Genomic DNA, 26,614 nt, shown 5'->3' on the forward strand with positions numbered 1-26,614 from the left:
AGGACCGCCACCTGCCCGGATCCAGGCCATGGCAAAATCATGAGGCCGGGGCTGAGCGGCCCCCCTCTGTAAGCTGTATATGCACCAGAGTCGCCACCTCCACGGGACAAGGTTTAACAATATAGAGGAGGGTGACCGCATGGACCCCCCTCCTGGGCCCTATTACTGCCCTGGAGACCACCACCTCCCTGGGGCCTGCCCCAACTACAAAATGGGGCAGGGGTGGCCCACAGCCCTGCTTTGGGCTGTTTTCAGCCCCGGAGATCACCACCTCCCGGGGGCAAGCCCTGCAATATGAAAGGAGGTGGGCTGCACCCCCCCTCCTGGAGCCATTAATGGCCCTTGGGACTGCCTTCCTCCAGGGCCGGCTTTTTTGTCCCGAGGTGCCCACACATGGGACATAGTAGTTTGCTGTTGCTTGGTGGGAGTTATAACAGTACCCGCAAAGCAAGAGCAAAAACAGCAAGTCCTCTCCCAGCAGGAAAACAGATGAAACAATTGCTTCTGCATGCAGAGAGCAGCCTTTATTGCTGTTTCCCGCTGGAGGCAGGCAACCAGCAGGGACCACAGGTGCATTAAGGCTCTCCCTGCAGTCCCCAAAAGTGCACACTGGGTGCCCTAGGTGGGCTCTAGGGCACCCAGCATCAAATGGCCAGACCCCATGAGATGTGGTCCCCAGTGTCAAAATTGGCTTGAGGAGGGGGACTGTGCAGCCCCCCTCCCCTTCTGTATGAAGAAATGACCCTAACTTCCTGGGCGTGGCGAAGGCAAAGCAAGTGTTCTCTCACAATTCCACATTGAAAAACCATCTGAAATCCTTGGTGGAGGTGACTGCATTGTTGATCTATCGTAGTGTGATCTATAGTGACTGTGATGAGTGGGTTCTTTTTTGTCCTCGCCTGGTGAAAGCAGAGTCCATGGTTCTCCTTTTAAATTACTATGAGTATCCAAATGTGCAATATCACCTGCAAGCCTTGTCCGTTTGGCCCTGCCCACCTTAGTAGTCTATAAAGGTCTTCCCGCATTTTGCCAGTATGATAGACAGCTTACCAAAAGGTCCCCATTGTGTTTCCTGCTGATTTTGGTGACATCTTCTTGATGCAATGATTATGAGACATCTCCACGAAACAAATAAACGCTCACTTTATATAGTTAAGAGGAAATACCCTTGTTTTGGGGAGATTCGCCTCTTTGTACTCTCGTCATTTTCTCTAAAACAGAATTCATGTTATTACAGATTTCTGGAAGAAGACGAACGAGGAGCAATTACATTGCTGAAATTAAATGCACAGAAGGTCACTGGAGACATTTCCTTCTGGTCCATTATGCAGCTGTAGTGCAGAATATGCACTAGAAATGTATCCAACGAGTTAGCACTTACTAATTAACCAGAAGAAAGTACTCCAGTTGGGTAGATATTTTGTGCAGAACTGTGAACTCTTGTTGGAAAAAGGGGCAGGTGAGGTTCTGTTCTGGAATAGCCACTCACACAGCTACTGACACACCCACACAGACACTCAAGACACCATTTCAAGCTCAAATTTTCACATCCACTCACAGACCCAGAAACCCTCAAAACCACTCACATACCTACTCACAGACTCATACAGTCACTCACACAACCAATCACACACACCCATAGAGCCACTCGCACACACTCACTGACCCATACAGCGACTCACAAGCTCACTTACACACTCACTCACAGACCCATAAAGCCACTCACACACCCACACACACTCACAGACCCATACAGCAACTCACAAACTCACTCACTCACCCACTCTCAGACCCATACAGGAACTCACACATCCATTCACTGACCTATACAGCCACTCACACACCCACTCTCAAAGGTTACAAGTTGTAGTTAAAAATAAAATAAAACAAATCCTTCAAAATTCACAGAAAATGCCAAAGATTACAGGGATGGTATAGTTAGGAAATAACATTTAAAAACATAGATATTCACACAAAAGATCCGAGCAGCTTTCCTTCAACACTATCAAACACTGTATATTGAGATTGGGGTCGGGGATGAAACTACCAGACAGAGGGGGACTGATAAGTATCTGGACCCTATATTTTTAACCAGACTGAGTGAGGGGGACTATGAACCTTTAGAAGGCCCCCCTCTTCGGATGAGATTGTCACGGCACTGACCAATCTGCCGGACGGGAAAGCTGCGGGTTAGACCTTATTCCGGTTGAATTTTTTTAAGTTTTTATTGATCAAATTAAAGAGATCCTAAAAATTATGTTTGAGCAAATTGTTAATGGCACTGTTCCTCCTCAGTCTTGGACTTCTGTAAAGATTATAAACTTCCCAAAAAAAGATAAACTCCTCAAGAAATTGGGCTTGTATCGACCCATTACTTTAATTATTGGGGACTCCAAAATCTATTCTAAAATATTAGCTTCTCTCCTTTCGTAACTAATCAATGGATTAGTTTCTAAATGGCAGCACGGATTCATCCCTAAAAGAGATACTACTGATCATATAAGGAGGTCCATCACTCTGCTCGATGGAACGCAGGTTACAGGAGACCTGATGGCACTGATCCTGCTGGATGCCGAAAAGGCATTTGATCTCCTGGCTTTCCCTGTGAACCACCATGCAGAAAATGGGGAGTGGGCCTGGATTCATTCAGGCTATAACTGCACTATATATCAAACCTATGGCTTGTGTCTTGATAAATGGAGTATTGACGGAGCAATTTTTAATATCCTGGGGGACTCTCCAATGGTGTCCTTGCTTTTCGCAATGTATATCGATCCATTTATCAAGAAGCTAGAAACGAACCCGTGTATCCGTCCAATACATAGGCATGGATACGATACTAAAATTGTGGCCTATGCTGATGGCATAGCACTCCTTACTCCCTATCCAGTAAGGGCAACTGAGGCGATACAATTAGAGGCTCAAGGTTTTGGGGAGGTCTTGGGATGTGCTGTAAATAAGGAAAAAACACAGATTATTTTAAATAAGGAAATCGTATTGGTTGATCTTAGGATTGTAAACAAGGCTAGATACCTCAAAGTGAACATTTTGTCTAATATCGACTTGATTGTGGAAGAAAATTTTGTTCCTCTAGCAATGGAGACAAAGAGGTTATAGCACAGGCTGAATAATTTGCACCTTACATAAGATGGTAGATGTAATGTTTTAAAAATCATTGGTTTTCCAAAACTTTAATATGTTTTTAGAGCCATTCCTTTAGAATTCTTGAATCAAATATTAAAGAAATTTGATAACCTTTTTACACAATTCCTATGGGCTTACTCTCAGCCTAGAAGATCTATAATGTTTTTATCTCTCCCTAAGGATAGAGGACTTTGGGCACTCCCTAATTTAAAGTTGTATTACTGGGCAACTATCTTGCAGCACTGCTCTGTACTGCTGCAAGATAGGCCCTATGATCAAATGTCGGACTTTCCTTCGCCCTTCGATTTTCTGGTTGGTCCAGAAGCTCGTGCTGCCGGTGGCAGCAATTAGAACTAGGATACTTTAAAAGGGTGAGGTTTAAGACCCTTATGGGAACTTATAAGGCCTTTACAGGTGTACGTAAACTTCTTGGTATAGGCAGACTGAATTACTATACTCCAACTAGAAAAGACGAGAACCTACCAGAGATATTTGGGGACTATTGCTCGGCAAATTGGTTTAAAGCTGTGATAACCAAATTGGGAGTTTTTTTCCCCTTATGGGGTTATAGCTTTTGGGGATTTAAGAACAAAAGTTGTCCTTAGCCATAAGGAGTTATTCAAATATTTATCAATGAAGAGCATAAGGGGGGAGAGCCCTCCAGGTTTGCTCAATGTGAACTCATGGAGAAACTGGCTGGTAACAATCTACCTCGAATAGGGACTATTTATAATATTCTTAATAGCCTGATGTCAGATGACCTAAGTAAGTTATCTGGAAAATGGCAGTTGAAATCGGGAATTATTGAAAAAGCTTTCCAGCAAGCCCTCCTAAATGCATAAACTGATTTTCTGTTTGCGAAACTGCAAGCCCAGTTTTATAAAACTAGCTTCTTCCTATATTATGCCCAGAGTAAAATCGCTAAATGGGGGGTCGGGGCGGTAAAGGCTGCTCGGAATAAGGGCCGACTCGGTGCGTATGTTTGCAACATGTGGCAAGCTCAGACCTTTAATGGAAGAGATGTCAGGCTTTTTTAAACAAGTATTGTTCTAGAATGTTTGTCTAAACCCCTCTATGATCTTATTGGGAGTACAGGATATTATCGGATGGTAAGGAGGCGGGCCGTGATCTTTGTAGCCATACTTAGGCTGTGTATTGCATCGGCATGGTTGCATTCCAACCCCCCTTCTTTTCAGAAGTTGCTGGTCCGATTACTCTTGATTTATAACCTGGAAAAAGCAATATATGCCAAGAAAGGAATGGGCTGTAGAAAAAAAGGATTGGTTATACAGGATCGATTGACCAACATGGGTAGATCATACCACTCTGAAACATAAGGGGAATTAAACTTAATGAGCACAGAGCAAACCTGGGCTAATGTATGACGAATAAGCTACCTGTATTGTATATCTTGCGTTTATTAACTCTTTTGTTAATTATTGTATATCTGAGGGATGCCTCCCTGAGCGTTTTAGAATTTATATCGAAATATTTGGACCTATCAATTAGATCCTTTTAACCCAATAAGCACTCCCTGTGGAATTTAGTTTGATTAGTACTTTTGCATTTTGCACATGATACTTTATATGTTTTCTGCTGGATAAAGGTTGTTAGTGGGACGTTATAAGAATGTATTAATTTATTCAGAAAGTCTGTAAGGGGCCAATAGGGACAATATATACGCCTAAAGAGTATTCTCGGGTCAATCTGAGCTGCATTTTGCAGTCTGCACTTTGCACATAGCACTTTGTCTTGTTTGCACATTTTCTAATATTTGTTTACATGATGAAGAATGTTCAGAAAGTAAGATTTAATTCCAGTTTGGTGGGCTTTTTTTGTTGGTCTTTTGATAAGCTGTGTAGGGCTGGAGGGGAGAGGGTTGGCAGAAATGGTATTAAATGGGAAAAATTGCACTTTGGATGTATATACATTTTAAAAAATGTAAAAAAAAAAAAAATACTGAAAAAGCCAAGGTTCATGTGCTTCCCCCTCCTCAGGAAGTAATTTGTCCCGGGACCACATCCCCAAAATATTTTATAAGGGGAGGGGGCACCCCCCAGCTGTTTTCCACCCAAGGGACCTCATTACCCTGTGCTGTAGTTTTTTTATAGGGAGGGGGCCTTCTTTGGCCAAGGAACCCCATCCCCCAGGCCTGCTGTATTTGTAAGGGAAAGGTGGCCCATCTAATTGCCAGGGCCGGCTCTCATCCTATGTCTCAGGGAGCCCACTCTTGGTACACAGCTGTTTCCCTGCCTGGGCATGGAAACTTGCATTTGCTCCCGCTTGTTGGAGCATTTTTAAAACTCCTGCCAAACGGGAGCAAACACCAAGTCTGCTCCCAGATGGCGGGTGTCTTAAGAATTCTCTTGCCAGTTGGGAGTAGACTTGAGATCTGTTTCCCTTCCCTCACTGATGCTGCAGGGAAACAGATCAAGAGACTTCTTCTGCCCAAAGGGAGCAGCATAATTAGCTGCTCCTTGCAGGTGGGAGCCAAGCCTGTTCCCGCAGCATGTGGGAAGCTGACTGGGGCCGCAGGAGATCTAGGGCTCTCCGCAGCTCCCAACAAGTGTATGGTGTGGGCCCTGGTTGGGCACCAGGGCACCCACCTTTAATAATGTGGACCCTGGGTGATGGGGTCACTGGGCCGAAAACAGCTTGGGGGGTGGGGGCCACACGCCCCCCCCCCTCGTTATTTTAAGTAGTGACCCTGGAGGGTGCGGTAACCCAGGACCTAATAAGGGTTGGGAGGCTGCAAGACCCCCTTACCTTTTAATTAATATCTATGGCCGTGGAGGACCGGGTATTACACTTTACCTAATACTGTACAGAGACCCGCACACACCTTACGGCTAGCTCTATAATAGATCTCTGATAAAGTGACCCTTCTGCGGACCAGTAGGGCATTGCAGCACCTGCCCAACGAGCAGCATTGCCAGATGATGAAGCATGACATCCTTCGGGATGTGTGAGGGCATCAAGTAAGAGTCTCTCCAACACTTCTCCAACTTTCAAAAACAACTGAACTTTTCTTCTAATTCCTATCTCAGGAACAGTGACTCTCTTTAGTGACTTAGTTTAGTTTAAGCCAGAAAAGCACATTAAAGCACATTTTAACCCCTTCTGTGCTGCGCAAATTTTCCCCCGGTGCTGAACGTTCCATTGGGCCTATGGAACCATGACGGAACGGTTCCATCATAAGCACAGGCCACCTTATGCTCATGACGGAACCGTTCCGTCATGAGCATGGAAGGGGTTAATTTTTTGTTTGAATTGCAATAGCTTTGTGTTATTACACTCATGATGTCAAATGTGTAATGGCTGATAATAATGCAAATACATAGTTTTAATTAGGAATAACTTCTTTCTCTCTCTCTCTCTCTCTCTCTCTATATATATATATATATATATATATATATGAGTAATTGTCACATAATGTATATATATTACAACATGTTACAAAATGGCGCCCACGTTAGAAGTGGTACGCAAGTCCTTCCTCAATTTTGATAATGTGAATGCCAATATAACATGGTGATTTACACGAGTGCCGGTAACATCGAAAAAGGCAATTCCGCCGAAATATATATATATATATATATATATATATATATATATATATATATATATATATATATATACATAATGGCTACTCAATGTGAGCAATAAATCTGTTTGCCAAACCTGAAGAGGATTTTGTTTCCCATCTTTATCGCCTGTTTGGAAGTTGAAGTCGGCAGTATTGTTGCAAGCACACCCCTCCTTAACTCATTGCTCCTTCTGAAACTGAAGGACCCATGCGAAGTAGCGCACGTGCCGCCAGAGTATAAAAGATAACATGTGCATTTGTAAAACGCACGTTCATCCATAGGTCTCTTGGCGCTGAATAAGTGCTGTTTATTGTTACCCAACTCAATGGTACTCATTTTATCGACCTCAGATGGATGAAAGGCTGAGAGGACACGCCGGGATTTGAACCTGTGACCATGAGGTCAAACACAGGCCTCTGCAGTGGATGCATTAGTCCACTGAGCTACCAGACCAGCTGTCATAACATCCACAGAGTCGCATGTGACCAAGGCTGCTGGGCAGCCGTAACGCGTTGTGTGATTAAACAGTTTCCTGCAACAACTTGGCGTTGATTGTGCTGCATCCTGAGAACGCGTGTACTGAACTTTGTGGATACATATATCTTCAGGAAACTCTGGGTCAATCAATCAAGGAGTTTGTATAACACGGCTACTCACCCGTGAGGATCTCAAGGCGCACTGAGGGGGGGAGGGGGCGATGATCCGTTTGAGCGTGGAGGTTCAGTCTAAGAGCCAGGTCTTTATCCTTGAGTTCCCAAGTTTTAGGTGGAGAGCACTTACTTTATATGGAAAAATCTGCAACACTTCAAATCTGCTCACCTCAAATTCCTGTATCTGATCGAGACTACTAGCCGCAGATTCCTCCACGTACAATTATCCCCAAGAGTGAGACTGGATCCGGAAACGTCTGTGCACGTGACGTCAGCGAGGTCACATAAGACCCGCCCGGCGCGCCTATGTCAGTGTTTTCCTTTTCCGCGTGCAACGCAGACCCGGTTCTTGCTACGGGCCTGTTTCGGGCCCTTTTTTCTCCATTTCTTTGGTGTAACAGTGTGCGAATGCCTTCGGACTTCAAAACTTGTACATTTTGTGGGCATCTTATGTCGGCGACGGACCGCACCTCATTTGTATGCAGTGTCTGGGGGAGGACCACGGCACCACCGACTGCGAGGCCTGTCAACAGTTAAAGTCGAAGTCGCGGCGGGAGCGCCGCATGAAACTTCTCTCGGCGAGTCTCTCCAGGTCGACGTCCTCCCCTCGGTCTGCTTCGGCGAACGGCTTCATGTTCGGCCCTGGTCGTCGTCCTCGCCCTTGTCCGATGTCACATGAGCGTCGCTCCCCGGTGGGTAAGTGTCGCAGTTTGTCCCCGGGGGCTGGGTTCCGGCCTACTGGGGCCTGGACTCTCCACGGGTGATGCGGCCTGCGAGTCGTCCTATCCACCGTTTCAAGGTGTTGGGGCGTCGAGAGTCCAGATGGAGACATACACGGCTGCTTTGCAGGCCTCGCTGGCTTCTCCTCCTCCTTCCCCTCCTGGGGCGTCCGTGGACCCCTAGCGCTGCGCTGGGCCCTCCGCCGCGCAGCCAGTGGCTCCGGCGCCGACTGGTTCGGATCCAGGCCTGGAGGGTGTGGTGCTGTTGGGTTGCGGCTCCTCTGAGGCACCTCCTTCAGGCCACGGCATCTCTGCCTTGCTGCAAACTCCTGCGGGAATCCCTGTGGTGTCGCGTGAGGTCACCGGGGCTTGAGTCGCATCCCCGACCCCCACTCGTCCCTTGATAGGGTGGTCCCATCTAAGGCCGAGGTGATGCCGCTACGGCGCCGGCAGCAGCTGGACCATGAGGTCAATGAACCCTCCTCGCCCCACTCCAGGTCGAGGCCGGGTGAGGACCCCTCGCCCCTCTCCGGGACCCTCTCGTCCTTCCCCGCTGGTGGCTGCCTCGACGGGGGGCGAGTTGGAGGTGGAATGGCCTTGGCACCGCCTCATGGGCTGCCGAGCGATCTATGCCTCATTCTGGGCCGCGGAGGGCTTCGTGTCACTCCCCAAGGCTGTCTCGTTCCCCCACGCGGATGGCTACCTCGGTGGAGGTCGGGTCGGCTCCAGCCCGGCTCCGGTCTCCGCTCTGGTCCCCGGTGCGGGGCGACTGGGAGGAACCTTGTCCAGTGACGCCAGATAGTGCCGCGGATTTGTTTTCAGACGCTCCCTCTTCTCTGGAGGCAGCCTGTATATTGGTGTCTTCCTCCCCAGAGACGGGTCGCTGTGTCGTGTCTTTTTCTCCGGCGTCGAAGGGCGTTTCTCCTCCCTTCCTGAGGCAGAGGTGTTAGTCTGAAGAGCGGCAGATCCCTCATTCGTCGGCTCCTTCCGATTTCCAGGTCTGGCCCTTGCCCGCCCCACTTGGCCTTGGGGGCGGCCGCCTTAGTTTGCAGCCGTCGCCCACGGAGGAGCTGCTTTCCCCGCCGCGGGGCTCTACATAGGAGGGTGCGGCCTTCGCTCACGCGGTGTCCATGACTATGGACCTCCTGCGTATGGATGACCCGGTGGCTCATTTTCCGGTGGACCATCTGTTGGAGGTCCTCCACCAGGGCTCTGGTGGGAGGGAGATTCTGCTTCTCTTTGAAGGTTCCCTCCTTTCTTCCGTGACAAGGGCTTGGAGGCGTCCTGCCTCAGGGGACCCGGTGCCTCAGCATCTTGTGCACTGGCGTCTCCCGACGCCGCGTGACCCGGTGTGCCTTTCCCTCCACCCCTCACCTGAGTAGGGTTGATTCTGGGCCTTCTTAGGCCGGTTGTTCTGGCTGTGGAGTCTGTCTTGGGATTGATCCCCTTTCTCTGGATGGGGGTAGTAGGTTAACTACGTGTACCATGACTTTACGCATGTTCCTTGCCTCTGAGGCACGGGAGTGGGAGGCTGTCTATGTGCTGACAGGGTGGCTACGCAGAGCTCTGCTTGCTCTTTCTTCTTTTCTGTCTTTGGGTTCTGCTGTGTTGCCACAATTCTGTGTGGTGTTGTTGGTCACCGCTTCTTTCCCATTTTCTGCTCTTCGCACACTGTTCCCATGCTTCCACACTTTATCTGGTGATTCCGCGTTGTGGTGCGAAAAAGTTCTCAGACGAAAACTGACGTAGGCGCGCCGGGGCGGGTCTTTAGTGACCTCGCTGACGTCACGTGCGCAGACGACGCCTGGGCGGAGTTGCGTGATGTCGCCCCGCCCCCAGCACGCAGGGATGCTGTGGCAAAAAAGTTTCCGGATCCAGTCTCACACCTGGGGATAATTCTACGTGAAGGAATCTGCAGCTAGAATCGTCTCTACCAGATACATCGTTACCGAAGGTAAGTAACTCGTACTTTTCTAACAGAGTTTTTTAAGCATAGGATTAGCACGAGGCTGTTTTTATTCATTCAGGTTGCCCTTACTGGCCAATCACTCTGGTCTTAAATCAGTGTAATTGAACATTGTTATTAGAACAGAAATAAACCCACCTCGTGGGTTATAATAAGGGTTCCCTTGAGATAACTGTCCCTTCTCACTCTGGACAAGTAATATCTGAAAGAAACAGGTTAGTATTAGATCCCTTACCTTAGAATATCCCCAGGCGTCAGACTGGATCCGGAAACTTTTGCGTAGCAGTACCCTTACGTGTCAGTAGGCGTCGTCTGCGGCTCCTCGTCCGTCGTCTGCGTCGTTGGCGCTGGGATGATGTTGTTGGAGTACTTAGACGCCGCCCTCACGCGCTGACGTCAGTTCTTCTTTTTTCCGCACCAGCAAGCACCGATCCGGAAAAAGTTGTACGCTTAGTCATTTTTTTACTAACTTTTTCGATCCTTTTTGATCATCATTCGAAGTCACTCGACTTCGATGGTGCCGGTAGGGATGCCTGGGTTCCAACCCTGCGTCGATTGCAGCCGAGTGATGTCGGTTACCGACCCTCATCGCTGGTGCCTTCACGACGACAATCCTGCTCCGACTGCCAGGCCCTGATGTCCAAAGCTAGACGGGAGCGGTCCCGCAAGCGACTCGAGCTCTGGCAGTCAGCCCTGCGCCGCTCAAGGTCCCGGTCCTGAAGGAGGTTGAGAGACCGGTCGCGGGGCCGGAGTCACCACAGTTCCGGGAGTCGTCATCTGTCTTCGGGCTCGAAGTCCTCAAGTAAGAGGCACAAGAAGTCGAAGAGGCAACATCGCTCTTCTGACTCCCCCCGATGCTCGCACAACGCAGCTGGGGGATCGGGCGACACCGCCCCTGCGGCTCCGCCGGAGCCGCAGGCGTCGCGGCCTGCTCCATACCCGCCGGTCCCTGGGCAGAACGCAATGCTGGAGGAGATCGAGGCCTACTTCATGGCCATGAGGTCGCTCACTCCTCCGTCGGGTTCCGCGGCGCCTTCGGGCCAAGCGGCCCCGACTGGGTCCCCAAGCGGGCTGGGTGCTTCGGCCCCGACGCCATCGGGTGCTTCGGCCCCGGCGCCATCGGAGACTTCGGTCCCAACGCCGCAGGGTCCCACCGGTTCCGGATCCGGGTCGTCGCCGGTCGACCTCGCTGGCGCCGGCCCCCAGGATGTCGGCGCCGTCCCAGAACGACGCCGTCCCCGGTCCTACCCTCGATTCGGGTCTGGCGTTGGAGCGACGCCCCTAGGAGATTTCTACTTTTACAGCCCGGCCCCTTCCTTTGAACCTGAGTATCAGGAGATGGGTGGCGAGGAGGATTGGGAGGGGTCCGAGGACCCTCTGGCACGTGAGTGCAAGTCTTCTCAGGACAGGGCAGGTGAGCTAGGGGAGGCCAGTGGTCTGGACACTTCGCCCGACACTGGTTTTGTCTCCCCTCCTACTGTGTCTACTTGGGCCTCGAACTCCCCGTTGCGGCCGTGAGGACTAATCTCCTCACTGAGGTCCTTAAACCGCAAGCAAGCTCCGCTGAGCCTCTGCTGCTTTTTAATGAGATCTTGTGAGACATTCTTCTGGTCACTTGGTCCAAGCCCGCTACTGGTCCGCCTGTAGATCGGAACGTGGCCAGGCGCCACCGCCCGGCTCTGGGCGACCCTTGCTTCCTGTCCACCCACCCCACCCAGAGAGCCTGGTCATCCAGGCCTCTAACTCCCAGAACGCATTCCCGACGGCTTCCCCCGATCGGAATCCAAGAGGTACGAACAGTATGGTAAAAAGATGTTCTCCTCCCTTAGTTTGGGGTTGCTGTCAGTCAACACCGCCTGCCTCTTGGGCCGTTACACCCACTCTCTGTGGGACACGGTCGCGGATGTGCTGCCACAATGTCCGAAGGGGGTCTTACTAAACTCATCCAAGCCCTTGTGGAGGGTCGAGATACCGCACAGTATTCCATCCGGTGTGGGCTGGATACCACGGACTCGCTGGGCAGGGCGATGGCAACGACGGTTGAGATTTGTCACCACGCCTGGCTGAGGTCCGCCAACTTTTCGGCTGATGTCCAAAACACCCTTATGGACATGCCGTTTGATGGCCGTCGCCTCTTTGGCGACAGGGCAGACAGTGCACTTGAGCACTTTAAGGACTCCAGGGCTACGGCCAAGTCCTTGGGCCTCTCGGCCCCGCGCCAGCAAACTGTTGCCTCTCGCTCCTTCTGTGGCCAAGGAAGGGGCGCCCCCACAGGTCCTCCCAGCCACGCCCTGCAGACTAACAGCCAGCCGGTGGCGGATGTGATAACCGCCGTGGCAGCGGTCGGGGACAACGACGATGTCAATCCACACCTACCCCCTGCAGCATCCGCCTCAAAACCCTCCTAGTCCGAGCTTTCAGGCACATGTGATGCCAGTGGGGGGCAGGGTTCACCAGCACCTCCTTCACTGGCGCACCGTCACATCGGACAGGTGGGTGCTGCAAATCATCCGAAGGGGCTACTCCCTCCTCTTCAAGGCGACCCCTCCAGCCATGCCACCGCAGTACCACCGCGTGTCGGGGGATCACTTGAGTCTTCTGCGAGAGGAAGTTATGGCCCTCTTGGCCAAGGGGGCCATCGAGCGCGTTCCTGGGCCAGAAGTAGGGTGTGGTTGTTACTCCCACTACTTTCTGGTTCCCAAGAAGGTCAAAGGGGGCCTAGTCCCTATCTTGGACCTGCGGAACGTCAACTGCTTCCTCCGGAAGGAGAAGTTCAAGATGCTGACTTTGGCTCAGGTCTTAGCTGCCCTGGACCCGGAAGACTGGATGGTAGCGTTGGACTTGCAGGACGCTTATTTTCACATCCCCGTCCTGCCGGCCCACCTGCGTTACCTGCGGTTCACGGTAGGCCACGAGCACTTTCAGTTTACCGTGCTCCCCCTTCGGCCTTACCAGCGCCCCACGGGTGTTCACGAAAGTGATGGCGGTGTTCGCAGCTCATCTGCGCAGGTTAGGGGTTTCAGTCTTCCCCTACCTCGACGACTGGTTGTTGAAGGCGGGCTCGCCCCAGACAGTCGTCAGCCACCTCCAGACTACGGCCGACCTCCTGCACCTGCTGGGGTTCTCGATCAATGTGCTGAAGTCACACCTGTGTCCCTCTCAGAAGCTCCTCTTCATCGGAGCGGTTCTAGACTCGGTGCAGTTTCGGGTTTATCCTCCCGAACAGCGGGTTCGGGATATTCAGGCTCTGATTCCGATCTTTCAGCCGTTATCCCGAGTCTCGGTCAGGTTGACGCTGCGGCTCCTGGGGCTGATGGCCTCCTGGATCCTTCTGGTGCATCACGCCCGGCGGCGGATGCGGGCTCTGCAGTGGGACCTGAAGTTTCAGTGGGCCCAGCATCAGGGCAACTTGTCCGACCATGTCTTGATCTCTGAGGGCACTGCAAGACAGTTGCAGTGGTGGCTCACGGACCGCGATTGGGTCAGCAGCACATCCCTCTCCCTACCCCAACCGGAGCACGTAGTTGTGACGGACGCGTCCCTCCAGGACTGGGGGGGCCACATGGGAGAGGCGGAGATCAGAGGCCTCTGGTCTCCAGCGGAGTCCCGGCTCCACATCAACCTTCTGGAGCTGCGGGCGATCCGGCTTGCACTGAAGGCATTCCTCCCTCTGTCCGGGGGAGTGTAGTGCAGGTGTTCACGGACAACACCATCGCCATGTGGTACTGCAACAAACAGGGCGGGTGGGGTCGTGGACCCTATGCCAGGAGGCTCTGCGCCTTTGGCAGTGGCTGGAACATCAGGCGTAACCCTTATGGTTCAACACCTGGCAGGTTCCCTAAACGCCAGGGCGGACGAACTCAGCCGTCGGTGCATGATGGATCACGAATAGCGTCTGAACTCTGACGTGGCGCTAGGTCTCTTTCAGCAGTGGGGAGAGCCTTGGTTAGATCTATTTGCCACAGAAGAGAACGCGCAATGTCATCAGTTCTGCGTGTTGGAATTTCCAAGGCGGCACTCGCTCAGAGACGCTTTTCATCGCGAGTGGAGCTTCGGCCTGTTGTACGCCTTTTACGCCTATACCACTTCTGCCCAGAGTGCTGAAGAAGATCAGGCGCAACCGGGCCCAAGTCATCCTTGTGGCTCCGGACTGGGCACTAAGATACTGGTATCCCGAGCTACTCAACATGTCTCTCGATTCCCCGATTAGTCTGCCTCTTCAGGAGGACCTTCTGTCGCAGCAGTAGGGGACGGTCCTCCACCCGAGCCTGTCCAGTCTCCACACACATGCGTGGAGATTTAGCGGCGGCAGTTGAGGCCATTTGACTTGCCTCCTGAAGTCTGTAATGTGATTCTGGTAGCTAGGCGTCCCTCCACAAAATCGGTATATGCCTGCAGGTGGAACAAATTTGTGGTATGGTGCACATCAAAGGCTGTGGATCCACTCTCTGTCCCTCTTTCAGAGGTTCTCCTCTTCCTTCTTTCTCTTGCCCAGCAGGGCTCTGCTCTGGGCACTATCAAGGGCTACCTCTCTGCCATTTCCGCCTTCTTAAGGCTACCTGAACAGCCCTCTTTGTTCAAGTCCCCATTTGTAAATAGGTTTTTGAAGGACATCATTCATATATTTCCTCCTGTTCTTTTCGTGATGCCTCAGTGGGACTTGAACCTTGTTCTTTCGTATCTGATGTGCGCTCCCTTCGAGCCACTTCATAACTGTCCTCTTCGTCTCCTTACTCTTAAGACTGCATTCCTGGTTGCCATCACGTCTGCCAGGAGAGTGAGTGAGCTCCAGGCTCTTTCTTCTAAACCTCCTTCCCTTTCTGTCCATCCGGACAAAGTTGTGTTGCTGACGCGACCCTCTTTCCTTCCCAAGGTAGTCACAGCCTTCCACATCGGGCAGTCCATCACCTTGCCCACCTTCTTTCCGCCTCCGCATCCTTCGAAAAAGGAAGAGAGGCTCCACCGTCTGGACCCAAAATGTGCGCTCTCCTTCTATCTGGATCGCACACGCCAGTTCCGGGTGGAAGACCAACTCTTTGTTGATTACGTGGGCGCTAAGAAAGGTCGGGCGGTGCACAAGCGGACCATATCTCGGTGGGTCATGTTGTGCATCAAGGTATGCTACTCTTTGGCTAAAAAGGAGCCTCCTGTTGGGCTGAGGGCCCATTCCACTCGGACCACGGCGGGTACTATTGGCCCTGGTCGGGGAGTCCCCTTGCAGGACATCTGTCAGGCAGCTATGTGGGCCTCGCTGCACACATTTGCAAGACCCTACTGCCAGGACAGCCAAGTCCGTAGAGATGGCTTCTTTGGCCCGTTCCGTTCTCCAGGACTTTCTGGTGTGATCATTGGTTCGAAGACCCACCACCGGGTTTGTATTGCTGGGGTATCTATTCTAAGGGAAGTAATCTAATACTAACCTGTTTCTTTCAGATGCACAAGTTACTTACCTTCGGTAACAATATATCTGTAAGAAACACTAGTTAGTATTAGATTCCTTACCGCCCCACCCATCCTCCCCGTTCTGCGAACTGATATCTAAGGTTAAGGTCATCCCCTTTCAGGGCCCTAGTTTCATAGCACCAGTGTTGGTTTTTATCATGGCTCTGCGTTTCTGGCGTGGAAAAGCTATGTATAACAATTGATGTCAGCGCGCGAGGGCAGCGTCTAAGTACTCCGGCGACGTCATCCCGGCGCCAACGATGCCGACGACGGACGCGGAGCCGCAGACGACGCCTACCGAAGCGCAAGGGTACTGCTACGCAAAAATTTCCGGATCCAGTCTGACGCCTAGGGATATTCTAAGGTAAGGAATATAATACTAACTACTATTTCTTACAGATATATCGTTACCGAAGGTAAGTAGCTTGTGCGTTAGACTCATTACCACTTCACAATAGATTTGCATGTCTAAGCGTTGAAAGGGACAGCATTGGATCATTGGTGGGTAGGAGGAAGTGGCCTAGGTAGATGCCACACCACCTGGGGAGTTATCTTCTGGAATGATCATGGTTTAGGAAACTTGATTAGAACAGTTAATCTCACTAGAATTTGGAACGAAAATGTGATAATCTGTTTACAGGAGACCTGGATTGCGGGTGATCAAATTCACTTGAGTATATTTAAGCAATTTGTTTCAAGGGACACAAAATCAGGACCTGGACGGGTAAAAGGTGGGTTAATGATGTTGTTACCAACCAAATGCATTAGGGGACCAAGAGTAATACAGACAAGCAGCGAGTGGCTCCTGGCATGCTATCTGGATTTGTATGACAAAAGCAATAAACGTAAAAGTTTATTAATTGTCAACATCTATGTACATCAGAATGAGACCCACTAGGAGATGTGGGAGGTCTTCCAGAGGGATCTGACGGGTTTGGTGGAGGCCCCGGGACCCCCTGCCCCATTTCTCCTATTAGGGGACTTCGATCATTATTTAGCGCCAGCCCAGGTAAAGGTTGGTTGTTGCGACATGCTTGAAGGCTATGGAATCCCACATGCAACCTTCCCTCAATGTGTGTACAAGCTTTCAGGTATTAAGAATAAGGGGTAGTGACCACTGGGACTTGAAAAAGCCCTCCCTGCAGCTCCTTACTGAAGAGAATGTGTGATACTGATAGAAGTAGCCTACCCAATGCGCTTAACAGCCAGAATCAAAAAATATGTGAACCAACTGATGTAATTCCACATGTCTAAGGATTTGGACTTTGGGGAGGTCCCAGGGCCGAAAATCCTAGCATTGTACTCCGAAACCATTGAAGCAGCAATAAAGTGGCTGACCCCTACAGTTAGTTTATGGAACAAGGAGGCTAAGAGGGATATTCCTAGGCGGCCCCTAAAACAGCTGTGGTTTGATAAAGAGTGCTTAAATGCCAGGAAGAAGTTGAAGAAAGCAGGGAGGATAAGGTGCTTCAAGGCGAACTCTAGTGGAAGAGATGGTTACATTAACATGAACAAGGAGTATGAGGCCCTGATTAGTGCTAAAATGCAGACTTTTTTACTAATCTTACTGGGACCTTATGATTAGTATTCTCCAGGATAAAAATATGATTAAGTTCTGCAAGTTAGTCCAGAGGGGGTGTAGTAATTCGAATTCCCCCCTAAGATGCACAGTGCCAGCAAACGGTTGCGTTATCTACTTAAGTAACATCTATAAAGGGTGGAAGACAACTGTGAGAGGAATCTGGCCACACTGAGGAGAGGATTCATTTAGCTCCTTTTCGGTACAGGCTATAGCTAAACTGATATCTTCACTAAACTTAGCAAAAGCGGTCGCTGGATAACCTGCGTGCAGCTGTATTGAAGTCAAATTCTATGTGGTGGGCAGCCTTTGTCTCCAAAGTCTTTGTAGCAATAACACAGTCTGGTGTATTCCCAAAGAGCTGGAAGGCTGCAATAATTAAACAGCTACACAAAGAGGGAGACAGATGTCCCAATTAATGTTTACTTGGTATCCCTTCTTGATGTGGGTACTAAATTGTACTTAACCCCTTCACTGCGGCGGCTATTCCGCCGCAGTGCTAAGGAGGCGGGGCGGAAGAGCCGCAGGCGCATGCTGGTGACGGAACCGCTCCGTCACCAGCGTCGGTTGCGCTGTGCTTATGACGGAGCAGTTCCGTCATGGCCCCGCCCGCTCAATAGAACGCTCAGCGCAGGCGCGGAATTCGCGCCGCGCATGAGCGGCGGGCGGGCCATGACGGAACCGCTCCGTCATCAGCACAGCGCCACCGCAGCTGATGACGGAGCGGTTCTGTCATCAGCATACAAGGGGTTAAAGGTAATTCTCATTTCCCTTAAGAATTGGATTGTCTGCAATGATATGGGCTCTATGGAGCAAGGCGGTTTCAAGCATGGGCATTCTACAGTCGATCATTGTTTCAGCTTGTGGACCCTAGAGCAAAAGATGATGGAAAAATCAGGGATTTTATATTGTTGTTTTGTCGACTTTAGCTCTTTTGGCAATGACTGCATTTTTAAGACATGATGGGAACTTGATGACATGTGTAAAGGCTGAGGGCTGAGCGTTAATTAGTGTCTCAAGTGCTTGTAAGACCAATGTTTATGGCAGACTCTATGGTTTGTGGAATTGGATTGTTTCAGTTGGTGGGGGTTTGGGTTAGTGTAAGGTATTTTCTATTATGTTTATTATTTTATTATGGTTTAAATACAAGTGCGTAAACATTAATAAAATCTTGACTTGACATTCCAGGTTGGATTGGATGACATTTTACTAATCCAACCTGTAATATTGATCCTGGTGTGGTAAAAAGGCGTGTGTCTTTTTTCAACTTGGCATGGATGACACTTCCTAATCCTTTGCTTAAAGACTTTGTTGAAAAAATAGTGAAATGCTTTGTCACTTTCTAGTTCAGCCTGGATGGCACTGTGCTAATTCTGTGCTTAAAATTTCTTGTAAATAAAGACTTTTGAGGTTACCTGATTAATAGTGTTGTTTGTGTCGTAGAATATTCCATTAGAAGGAACTCTGTCAACCCAGTGCTTAGTTTCAGCCAGTGGTTGCCTGTGGGGCTCACTGGCACTTGTTTATGGAGACCAGTACTAAGTTTTCCTCCTCAGACATTGATCAAGACCATGAGAGGAAAAATCACACAAACAGGAAAGGAGGAGGAAGTGAAAGACGGAAAAAAAGGGAGAATGCACGGTTAAGTAAGACAGATATAACGCGGCAGGCAGTGTCTGATTGTGAATTAAAAAGAAATTAGGTGGATTCAAGACTATGCACCTCTAATATTCGATGCGGCAACATTTAATAGTCCTATCCACAAACTTCTGAGCAGAGCGTTGTGCATCCGCACTCATACAAATTAAGCATTGTCTCCAACTAAAACTTGGGAACTACCCAGGGTTCCATGCTTCTTTGCTTAAAAGAGCAATGTTTTGAGATATATATATACATATGTTTGTGTGTGTATATATATTGCACGATCATTACGATTTTCCCCTGTAGGTAGTCCCAACAGAAAAAACTTTTACAAAATGGTCTGCAACAAACAGTTGAAAAAAATATAAAAAATAAATAATAACCAATATGCTAAACAAAATATAGAGTGTGATCTGGATCTGTTTTAGTGGGATTTAATCCTATGTGAAAACATTTCTTGGCGGGTAGGACCTCTTTATTGATTGATAGACCCAACAGTTGTATCCGTGCCCCGTTAGAAAGCAGTTCTAGAGTTGCCAGTGCTTTTCACTTGTCAGTCCATGCGTCAAGCAGCCAAGTACAGAGAGCTCGCAGTGATAGAGTCCGCGACGAAGCGTGGTGCATGTGTTTGAGGGAGCGTGCATGTATTTGTGGGTTCATTTTAGTGGATACACATTGTGCAATTGTCTTTCTTCCCGTTGGGCGCGGCTGTCCCTAATGCTGCTGTCGCCGTTGTCGTTGCAGAGTATCTGACCGTCTTCTCCCAGATGATTGCGTTCCATGACCCGGAGCTGAGTAACCACCTGAATGAGATTGGCTTCATCCCCGACGTGAGTAGCGCAGCCACGCGCAGATGCGGCCTAATGGGACTGGCGTAAGATCTGGGGGGGGGGGGGGGGGGGGGGGGGGGGGGCGTGACTGCTGCGTCGTTTTTCAAAGTGGGGGGGGGGGCGTGACTGCTGCGTCGTTTTTCAAACCGTGCTTTTCGCAGCTGGAAACTAACGTAAGCGCTAAAAATAAACCGACAACTCAAGTTTTGATGAGAGGTTTCGCGCAGCATATTATAATGTGTGTCAAAAGGAATGTTTTATTCATCTTGGCAAGTCATGGAAGAGCGGGCGAAAGTAAACCAGTGTATTGTTGCTGATTATACTCGAATATACATAGGAGTTGAATTTTCACTCATATATTGCGTCATACCGGTCCCATGTTACCTCTTCAAAACGGCGCGCGATGCAGGGTATCATAGGAGTCCTGCTATTGTGCGGCAGTGGGCAGGCCACTGTCTTATGCTGAGCAGGGTCCTGAGCACCGACTGGGGTGCTTTCCTGCAAGACCGTAGGTGTACACTACATTTGAATTCTAAATTTTAGCTGGCTGAGGGAAGCAGATGGAATGATTATCGAAAGTTTGGGTAAACGAGTGGCCTGCATCACACAGATCACACCCTTCTCATGTAGCTATTCTTTATTTATTTTCAAATTTAAAATGAACGCGGTGCTTTTCTAATAGTTTTACGTGTTTTAATATTTGTCATATGGGGAAAATCAACAGAAATACATTGTTTTTTAACACAATTTACACCGATTGAGCGGCTCTAATCATGAGTTGGCTGCATGTAAGTAAACTTGTGTGCACGGCTCATGGGCAGATATGTGCAGACAGGGCAGATGTTTGCAGCTTATTTACGGACACAATGCCCATGCCGTCAAACATGGACACAGTCTTCCAGAGTTGTGCTGCTTTTCGGCTGTTGCTTAGGTTCCTGCTGAGGCTTGGACCCCTGACATGATAAAAGTGCAGTTCTTAGACCCTGGCTCTGCACTTGGTCATTCGTGACCACACCCTGACAGACAGCCAGGGTTCAGGTCTTCAGGTCTTCCGGTCTTCCAGAGTAGTCAGCCGCCCTTCTAGTGGAAACGTTCAGCAATGCTACACTACACATCGCATTGAGCCACATCAGCCAGAATGGGTAATCACAAAGCGGATAAAGGAGTTAAAGAGACGGCCTTATTCAGTGCTTGAAACGGAAATTTAGAAGTATGGTTACTCCTTGTCCCAAAGTACCTCGTTGCTACTGAGAGGCGTCGGTACTCTTCCATTAGAAGCATTGCAGCTGTGCTGAGGAGTGCAGGAACTATCCCTAAAGTTACTGACTACCTGACCATATACAGCACTGCTTTTAATGACCAGAATACACACATCTGGCATCCAGTTGCTTAGAATTCTGGGAAAATTAGGTATAAATCTTCATTCGAAAATGGTTGTTCCATCTTTTCAGATTCTGAGTATCCCAGGGAGGATATCATTGCATTTTGTGAAATTAAAGTATATACTTATATGACTTTTCCACCTGAGCAGAGGTAACACCAGGTCATTGAAATCACTATAAGATGTAAAAAAAAAAGTATAGTTCCGCATCCATGTCCTTGGCCATATAGCTGCACTGGTGCAATGAGCTGAAATATCTAGGGATTTTCTGAGATGTCTTTTTTTTAATTTTAGCAGAAAGTACCTCCTACGGTAATGTTGTCATTCTGTAAGTGAAACTTTACTGTGCAGTTAATAAAAACTTTTGTTGTATATGGCTTCTATAGGAAACCTAGATTGTAAACAACATTATTGAAATCCCGTTGTTCACCGCTGTGATGTCACAACAGTGGGTAACAAACTGGTTAATCACTGTTGTGACATGATAAAGGAAGTGTTCGCTTTCCGTTTGTTCTGCCACCTCTTACAGGTCTCTAGCTACGCATGCGTGGTGGAGAGGAATGGCGATTCACGGTCTCACCTACTTTCTTTCCGCCTCGCCCAGGTCTCCACAGACCTGAGGTAGGTTGGTGAAAGTGGACAGTCCTATGTCTCCTACCTTCACCACTGGAAGCCCAAGTGTCTACATACCCTCACTGTCAAGAAACATCAACCCACACTGACCAGCACCACTCACAGAGCCTGGGAATGCTGTTGCTCAGTATAGTAACAAAGGGATTCCTTTTGTTTTTATTTACTTGGGGACCGGGTCTATTGTAGGAGCTGGTAATTGACCATAAGACGAAGAACAGATGTTAACAAGGCTGTATTAGATTTCTGTTTGCTGAACTGGACTTTATGTATATACCCTCAAGTCCATAGTGAACCCTGGACATTCATATGATTGTGCTACCTCAACTTTTTTTTATAGTATGCCATGTATAATTTGACCTCCATCTACCTAGGACCATCATCTTTGTTGTGTTGCTGATTCTGATGGTTGTATTTATCAAGGGGTTTCAATGAGTGTTGTAGCCCAACTGGAGCTAAGCCTATTGTTACGATGTTGCCTACATACTGCAGATGCCAAAGTGCCTTGCCTCTAGCCTGGGCGGCCTGATATCTTGTTGGCTAGGGAGGAATCTAAATCCGCTGTACATAGGCTATAAAGGAGAGTGGCTAGTGCAGATTGTTGTTTAATCCCGATGATTCTCGTCTAATTCCCATGATTATCCTTGCATGGGTTCAATTTTCATGATCCTCGTATCCTTGTAAAGTGCTTGACGGGACCAATCATATACCTTGTTTTGTTAACTTTGACCAAAGAATGCCTCTGTTTACTTTGTTGAACAGCTGGGAGTAATCTAAGAGGCATACCAACTGCCTCATCCCCTCCTTTTTAGGTCAAGCCTGCCAGACAGCACAAGCTGTCTAGCTGCAAAAGCACTATTGCTGGCTTAACACGAAGTTACAGTGGTCTTATAGCTCGTCCATTGCTTACCATTGATTGGCTTTTTGTCACTCATTTGCTTGCTTCTAATTTGATGGCTTGCCTTGTCTATCATGTGTTTGTCTCTTCCCTGTATAATAGCCTCCTTAGTTGTGTTCTTCCTTTGCTCACTCTTAGATACCATTTTTTTCTGGTTGCTTAATTATTCCTTGAGAGTGCATGTGTTTTCCAGCAGTCTATTCTGTGTGATTCTCTCCCCTGTGCTCCGGCTTATTTTCTCTTGTCTTTTTGCTTGTCCCACACGCTCCTTCTTGCTTTGTCTCCCACTTGTCTGCTCCCTTCAATCTATGTTACACTCACCCTTATGTTTCTTCCTTTGCCCCGTGTTGTTATCTCCGTTTTGTCTCCCCTCCTTGTTACTCTCTCTTCCTCAGGTGCTTCCTTTCCCTTCTTACCGCTTGCTATCCCATCCTGCTCCTCTTTTGCCTCTCTCTAATTTTATCTTCTAATTTTTTGGAGGTCCACTGTTCGTGCCAGGCCTTCCAATCCATTTACAATTTGACATTTTTTTATTTTGTTCATTTCCTTCTACAGTGTCTCATTTGACTGTCTAGGTGTTATCTAGGTGCTGGCTTTTGCTGTTGTTTATTTTAGTTGTTGGTTCTGTAGAAAGCCATCATCTGACTAGTGTGGTGTTTCCGAAATGAATTAAACAGGAAACAAAGAATAGTTCACGAGTGTAGTTTAATCGCCTCATCCATCAACAGCTCCAGGTCGTAACTGACCTAGAATCCAAGTTACATTCCTATTCCAAGAACTATACAACATTCCTATTCTAAGAAGTGTCATGAGCAGGGAAGCTAGAACCATGAAAGGAAGAGATGTATGTTAAAGAAACACAACATGTATGTTAAAGAAACACAACATTACACATCTCCCTTCTTTACAACAACTTATGACATAAAGAATCAAAGTAAAAAGAAGATAAAAAGAACTAACAAATAAAGGAAAAAATGAACATTGCTTACACATAATCTTTCATGTACATTGGAGCACTGCGTAATCTCTGACTCCTCACACGATTATTGGAAGAAAAGTTAGAACTGGACGGAGAAGGGTTGATAGTACCAAGAAGATTAGAGTCAGAATCACAGTCAGCATGAGCAATGTTCTTTGATTTAACTACCACAACTCGACTTTTGTTCCAAATCCTCCCATCTTGTGTTTTGATTGCATTACCAAAAACTTAAATGACAGGTCTGACATTAGTGTATTTAGACCAAGACCTTCTCCCTACAGGTGCCTTTATTTTTACAAGGTCACCTACCTTTACTTCATGGAATTTAACGCATTTAACTTTGTCAAAATATGTTTTCCTACAAGTTTGTTTTTCTATTTCTCTCTCTCTCCAAGCACCAACACGATTATCAACAAACCCCTTTTGCAGATTCATCCATCCTGGACACCACATTGTATTGGGAACTCTACCCCTGAATAGTTCAAAAGGAGATTTTCCAGTGGTTGAGTGAGGGGAACAACGATATGCATCAATTCTTTCTCTTAGTGCCTCTTTCCAATTCAATCCACTAGCTCTTGCAAGCTGAATGCATTCCTTTAATGTACGGTTGACCCTCTCAACAGCACCATTTGTTTCAGGATGGTATAATGATGAACGTTTATGTATTATACCACATTTTTTAAGATAAGCATCAAACGTGGTAGAACAAAACTGCGGACCATTATCTGATAAGATGCTATTGGGAAAACTCTCCCTCAAAAATATATCAGATAAAAATTTGATAATAGAACTTGACGTAATGTCGCTAACTGCACATACCTCTATCCACCGTGAATATAAATCAATTAAAACAATCAAGTAAGGTGTATCAGATACTCCTGTGAGGGGTCCCAAGATGTTGATGGCTAATTCATCCCAAGGATGATTGGGTAAGTCTCTACATACCATAGGCATTTGTCTGACTTTTAGAATCTTGTCACTTGCGCAACACTCAACGCAGTCTCTGACCATACGTTCTATTTCTAAATCCATACCAAGCCACCAAAATTGGGTACGTATCATCTCCTTGGTTTTCACTATGCCCAAGTGCCCAGAGTGTGCATGTAACAATAACCTTTTCCTTAAAGAAGAAGGAGGTATAAGCCTCAAACCACGAGTTAACATGTCATCAGAAATGGATAACTCCTGAGAGACCAGGGACCATGGTTTATCTAGACGTTTATTATCCTTTAATAGGGATATTACTCTAACCAACTCCTCATCTTTTCAACTGGGGAGATTCGTTTATGTATTGACTTAAGAGCATTAAATAAGGAGGTGGTGGTAGACAGATTTCCAATATTAATGTGGTGTTTCCGAAATGAATTAAACAGGAAACAAAGAATAGTTCACGAGTGTAGTTTAATCGCCTCATCCATCAACAGCTCCAGGTCGTAACTGACCTAGAATCCAAGTTACATTCCTATTCCAAGAACTATACAACATTCCTATTCTAAGAAGTGTCATGAGCAGGGAAGCTAGAACCATGAAAGGAAGAGATGTATGTTAAAGAAACACAACATGTATGTTAAAGAAACACAACATTACAACTAGCAGGCCCCATGTGGGGTTCTTTACCACTGTGTCAAAGTGTGGGGTTCTTTATACATTGCAACCCAGACAAGTCACAAAAGCTAAACCTACTATTGATTCCTGACAGTGAAGAGTATTCCCTTTTTGCCTTTAGAGAGCAGCCACAATATTGCGAATGACTCACTGTCCTGAAGTGTATTTCTGGGTAAAGGTTGACCCGCTGTTTGCATTGTAAATGGTTTTTCAACTTTACTTATTGTGTGTTGTACATTTGTATTCAATAAAGGCTATATAATTAAATTGGCCACTCTTCTAAGGGGTTTAAGCAGTGTAGCTAATCTAATCAGCAGGCCCTCCTTTGTTTATCCTTGCAATGACTTTGCCTTCCCATATAGAACTCCTGGCGGGTTCGACCTGAATCTCGCCTGAATGTCAGATGCTCGGGCTTGTCTACCTTCCACTTGCTGAATTTGAAAGGTAGGATGCATGAGGTCATCAGACAAAGAAGCCACAGTGGTGCTCTCACTCAGTTCCAGAACCAAGGCAGAAAAATCGGGATCACATCCCAAATGTCCTGTACTACTTGTGATGGAGGAAAAGCCCTGAGCTTCACTGTGTCCAGACCAGCTCCTATAAAGGGAAGTATCTGCAAATTAGTCAGGTGTGACTTTGACTCATTGATCTAGAACTTCAATGATGTCAGGTGGTTAGTCATTATCTCGTCTGGAGGTGTTCTACGGTGACTGTGGCAAACTCACCTTCAACTGGCAGTCGTCCGGTATCCCTAACATCTGAAGATTGACAGCAACCACTGCCATCACTTTTGTAAACACCCGAGGATTGCTGGCAAGGCTGAAACGGAGTACGACAAACCAAAAATGTTCCTGTAAACCTTGAACTGCATGTAAAATCTGTGGAAATGTATGATGGGCACATGACAAAACGCGCCTTGCAGGTCCAAGGCATCCAATCAGCCGCCCAGATCTAGAGCAGAGAGAACTTGGGCTAGCGTTTCCTAAACACATCAATCCTTTATTACTCCCTGCCTCCGGGGTAATGGAGTTAGTGGGGAACAAATTGGGATTCCCCTTGCAAGTGGAAGCTTAGAACATCAAACTATCAGGAGTAAAATACTGCATAAGGAAATCAGGGATGCTAGACAACGGTCTGTGATGTCTGGCCACCTGCCTATTCACTGGCAGACAAGGTCTCGTCTTAGACCAAGTGTCCATCATAGGGACAGTTAGGGCTTCGTTTAATTGGAGTAAGGGTGTAGGAAGGTAGGATCTTTCAAGCATGGTTACCCCCACTTTTTAGGTCGAGCATTTCTGACCTTTTGTATATACTTAAGTATATAATTTAGTATATATACTTTAGTATATACTTATATGTGTATGCACTTTGTGGGATCTGGAGATCAGCCCTAGGACTTGTCTGCTTCAGTTTACGGACTTTTGTTTCTGTTCAACTGCCTCTATTTAACTATCTTTATAGAACACGACCAGCAGAGGTCAGTAAAATATCAGAATTGCTTTCTGCTGAGGGACTTTCTTTTTTACATTTTTCTGTCAACTGCCTATATTTAACTTTCTTGAT

General features: G+C 47.8%; 1 protein-coding gene across 1 annotated transcript in view; it reads left to right on the forward strand.

The window, feature by feature from the left end:
* The window catches only part of TBCK (TBC1 domain containing kinase), a 1,513,148-nt gene that overhangs the window by 751,977 nt on the left and 734,557 nt on the right, over positions 1-26,614 (forward strand). Inside the window, exon 20 of the mRNA XM_086962029.1 lies at positions 19,473-19,558. Coding sequence (XP_086818155.1) covers positions 19,473-19,558 — 86 coding nt within the window. The remainder of the gene's footprint in view (positions 1-19,472; positions 19,559-26,614) is intronic.

Source organism: Lissotriton vulgaris, chromosome 3_1, assembly GCF_964263255.1.
Source record: "Lissotriton vulgaris chromosome 3_1, aLisVul1.2, whole genome shotgun sequence".
Classification (NCBI taxonomy): Eukaryota; Metazoa; Chordata; class Amphibia; order Caudata; family Salamandridae; genus Lissotriton; species Lissotriton vulgaris.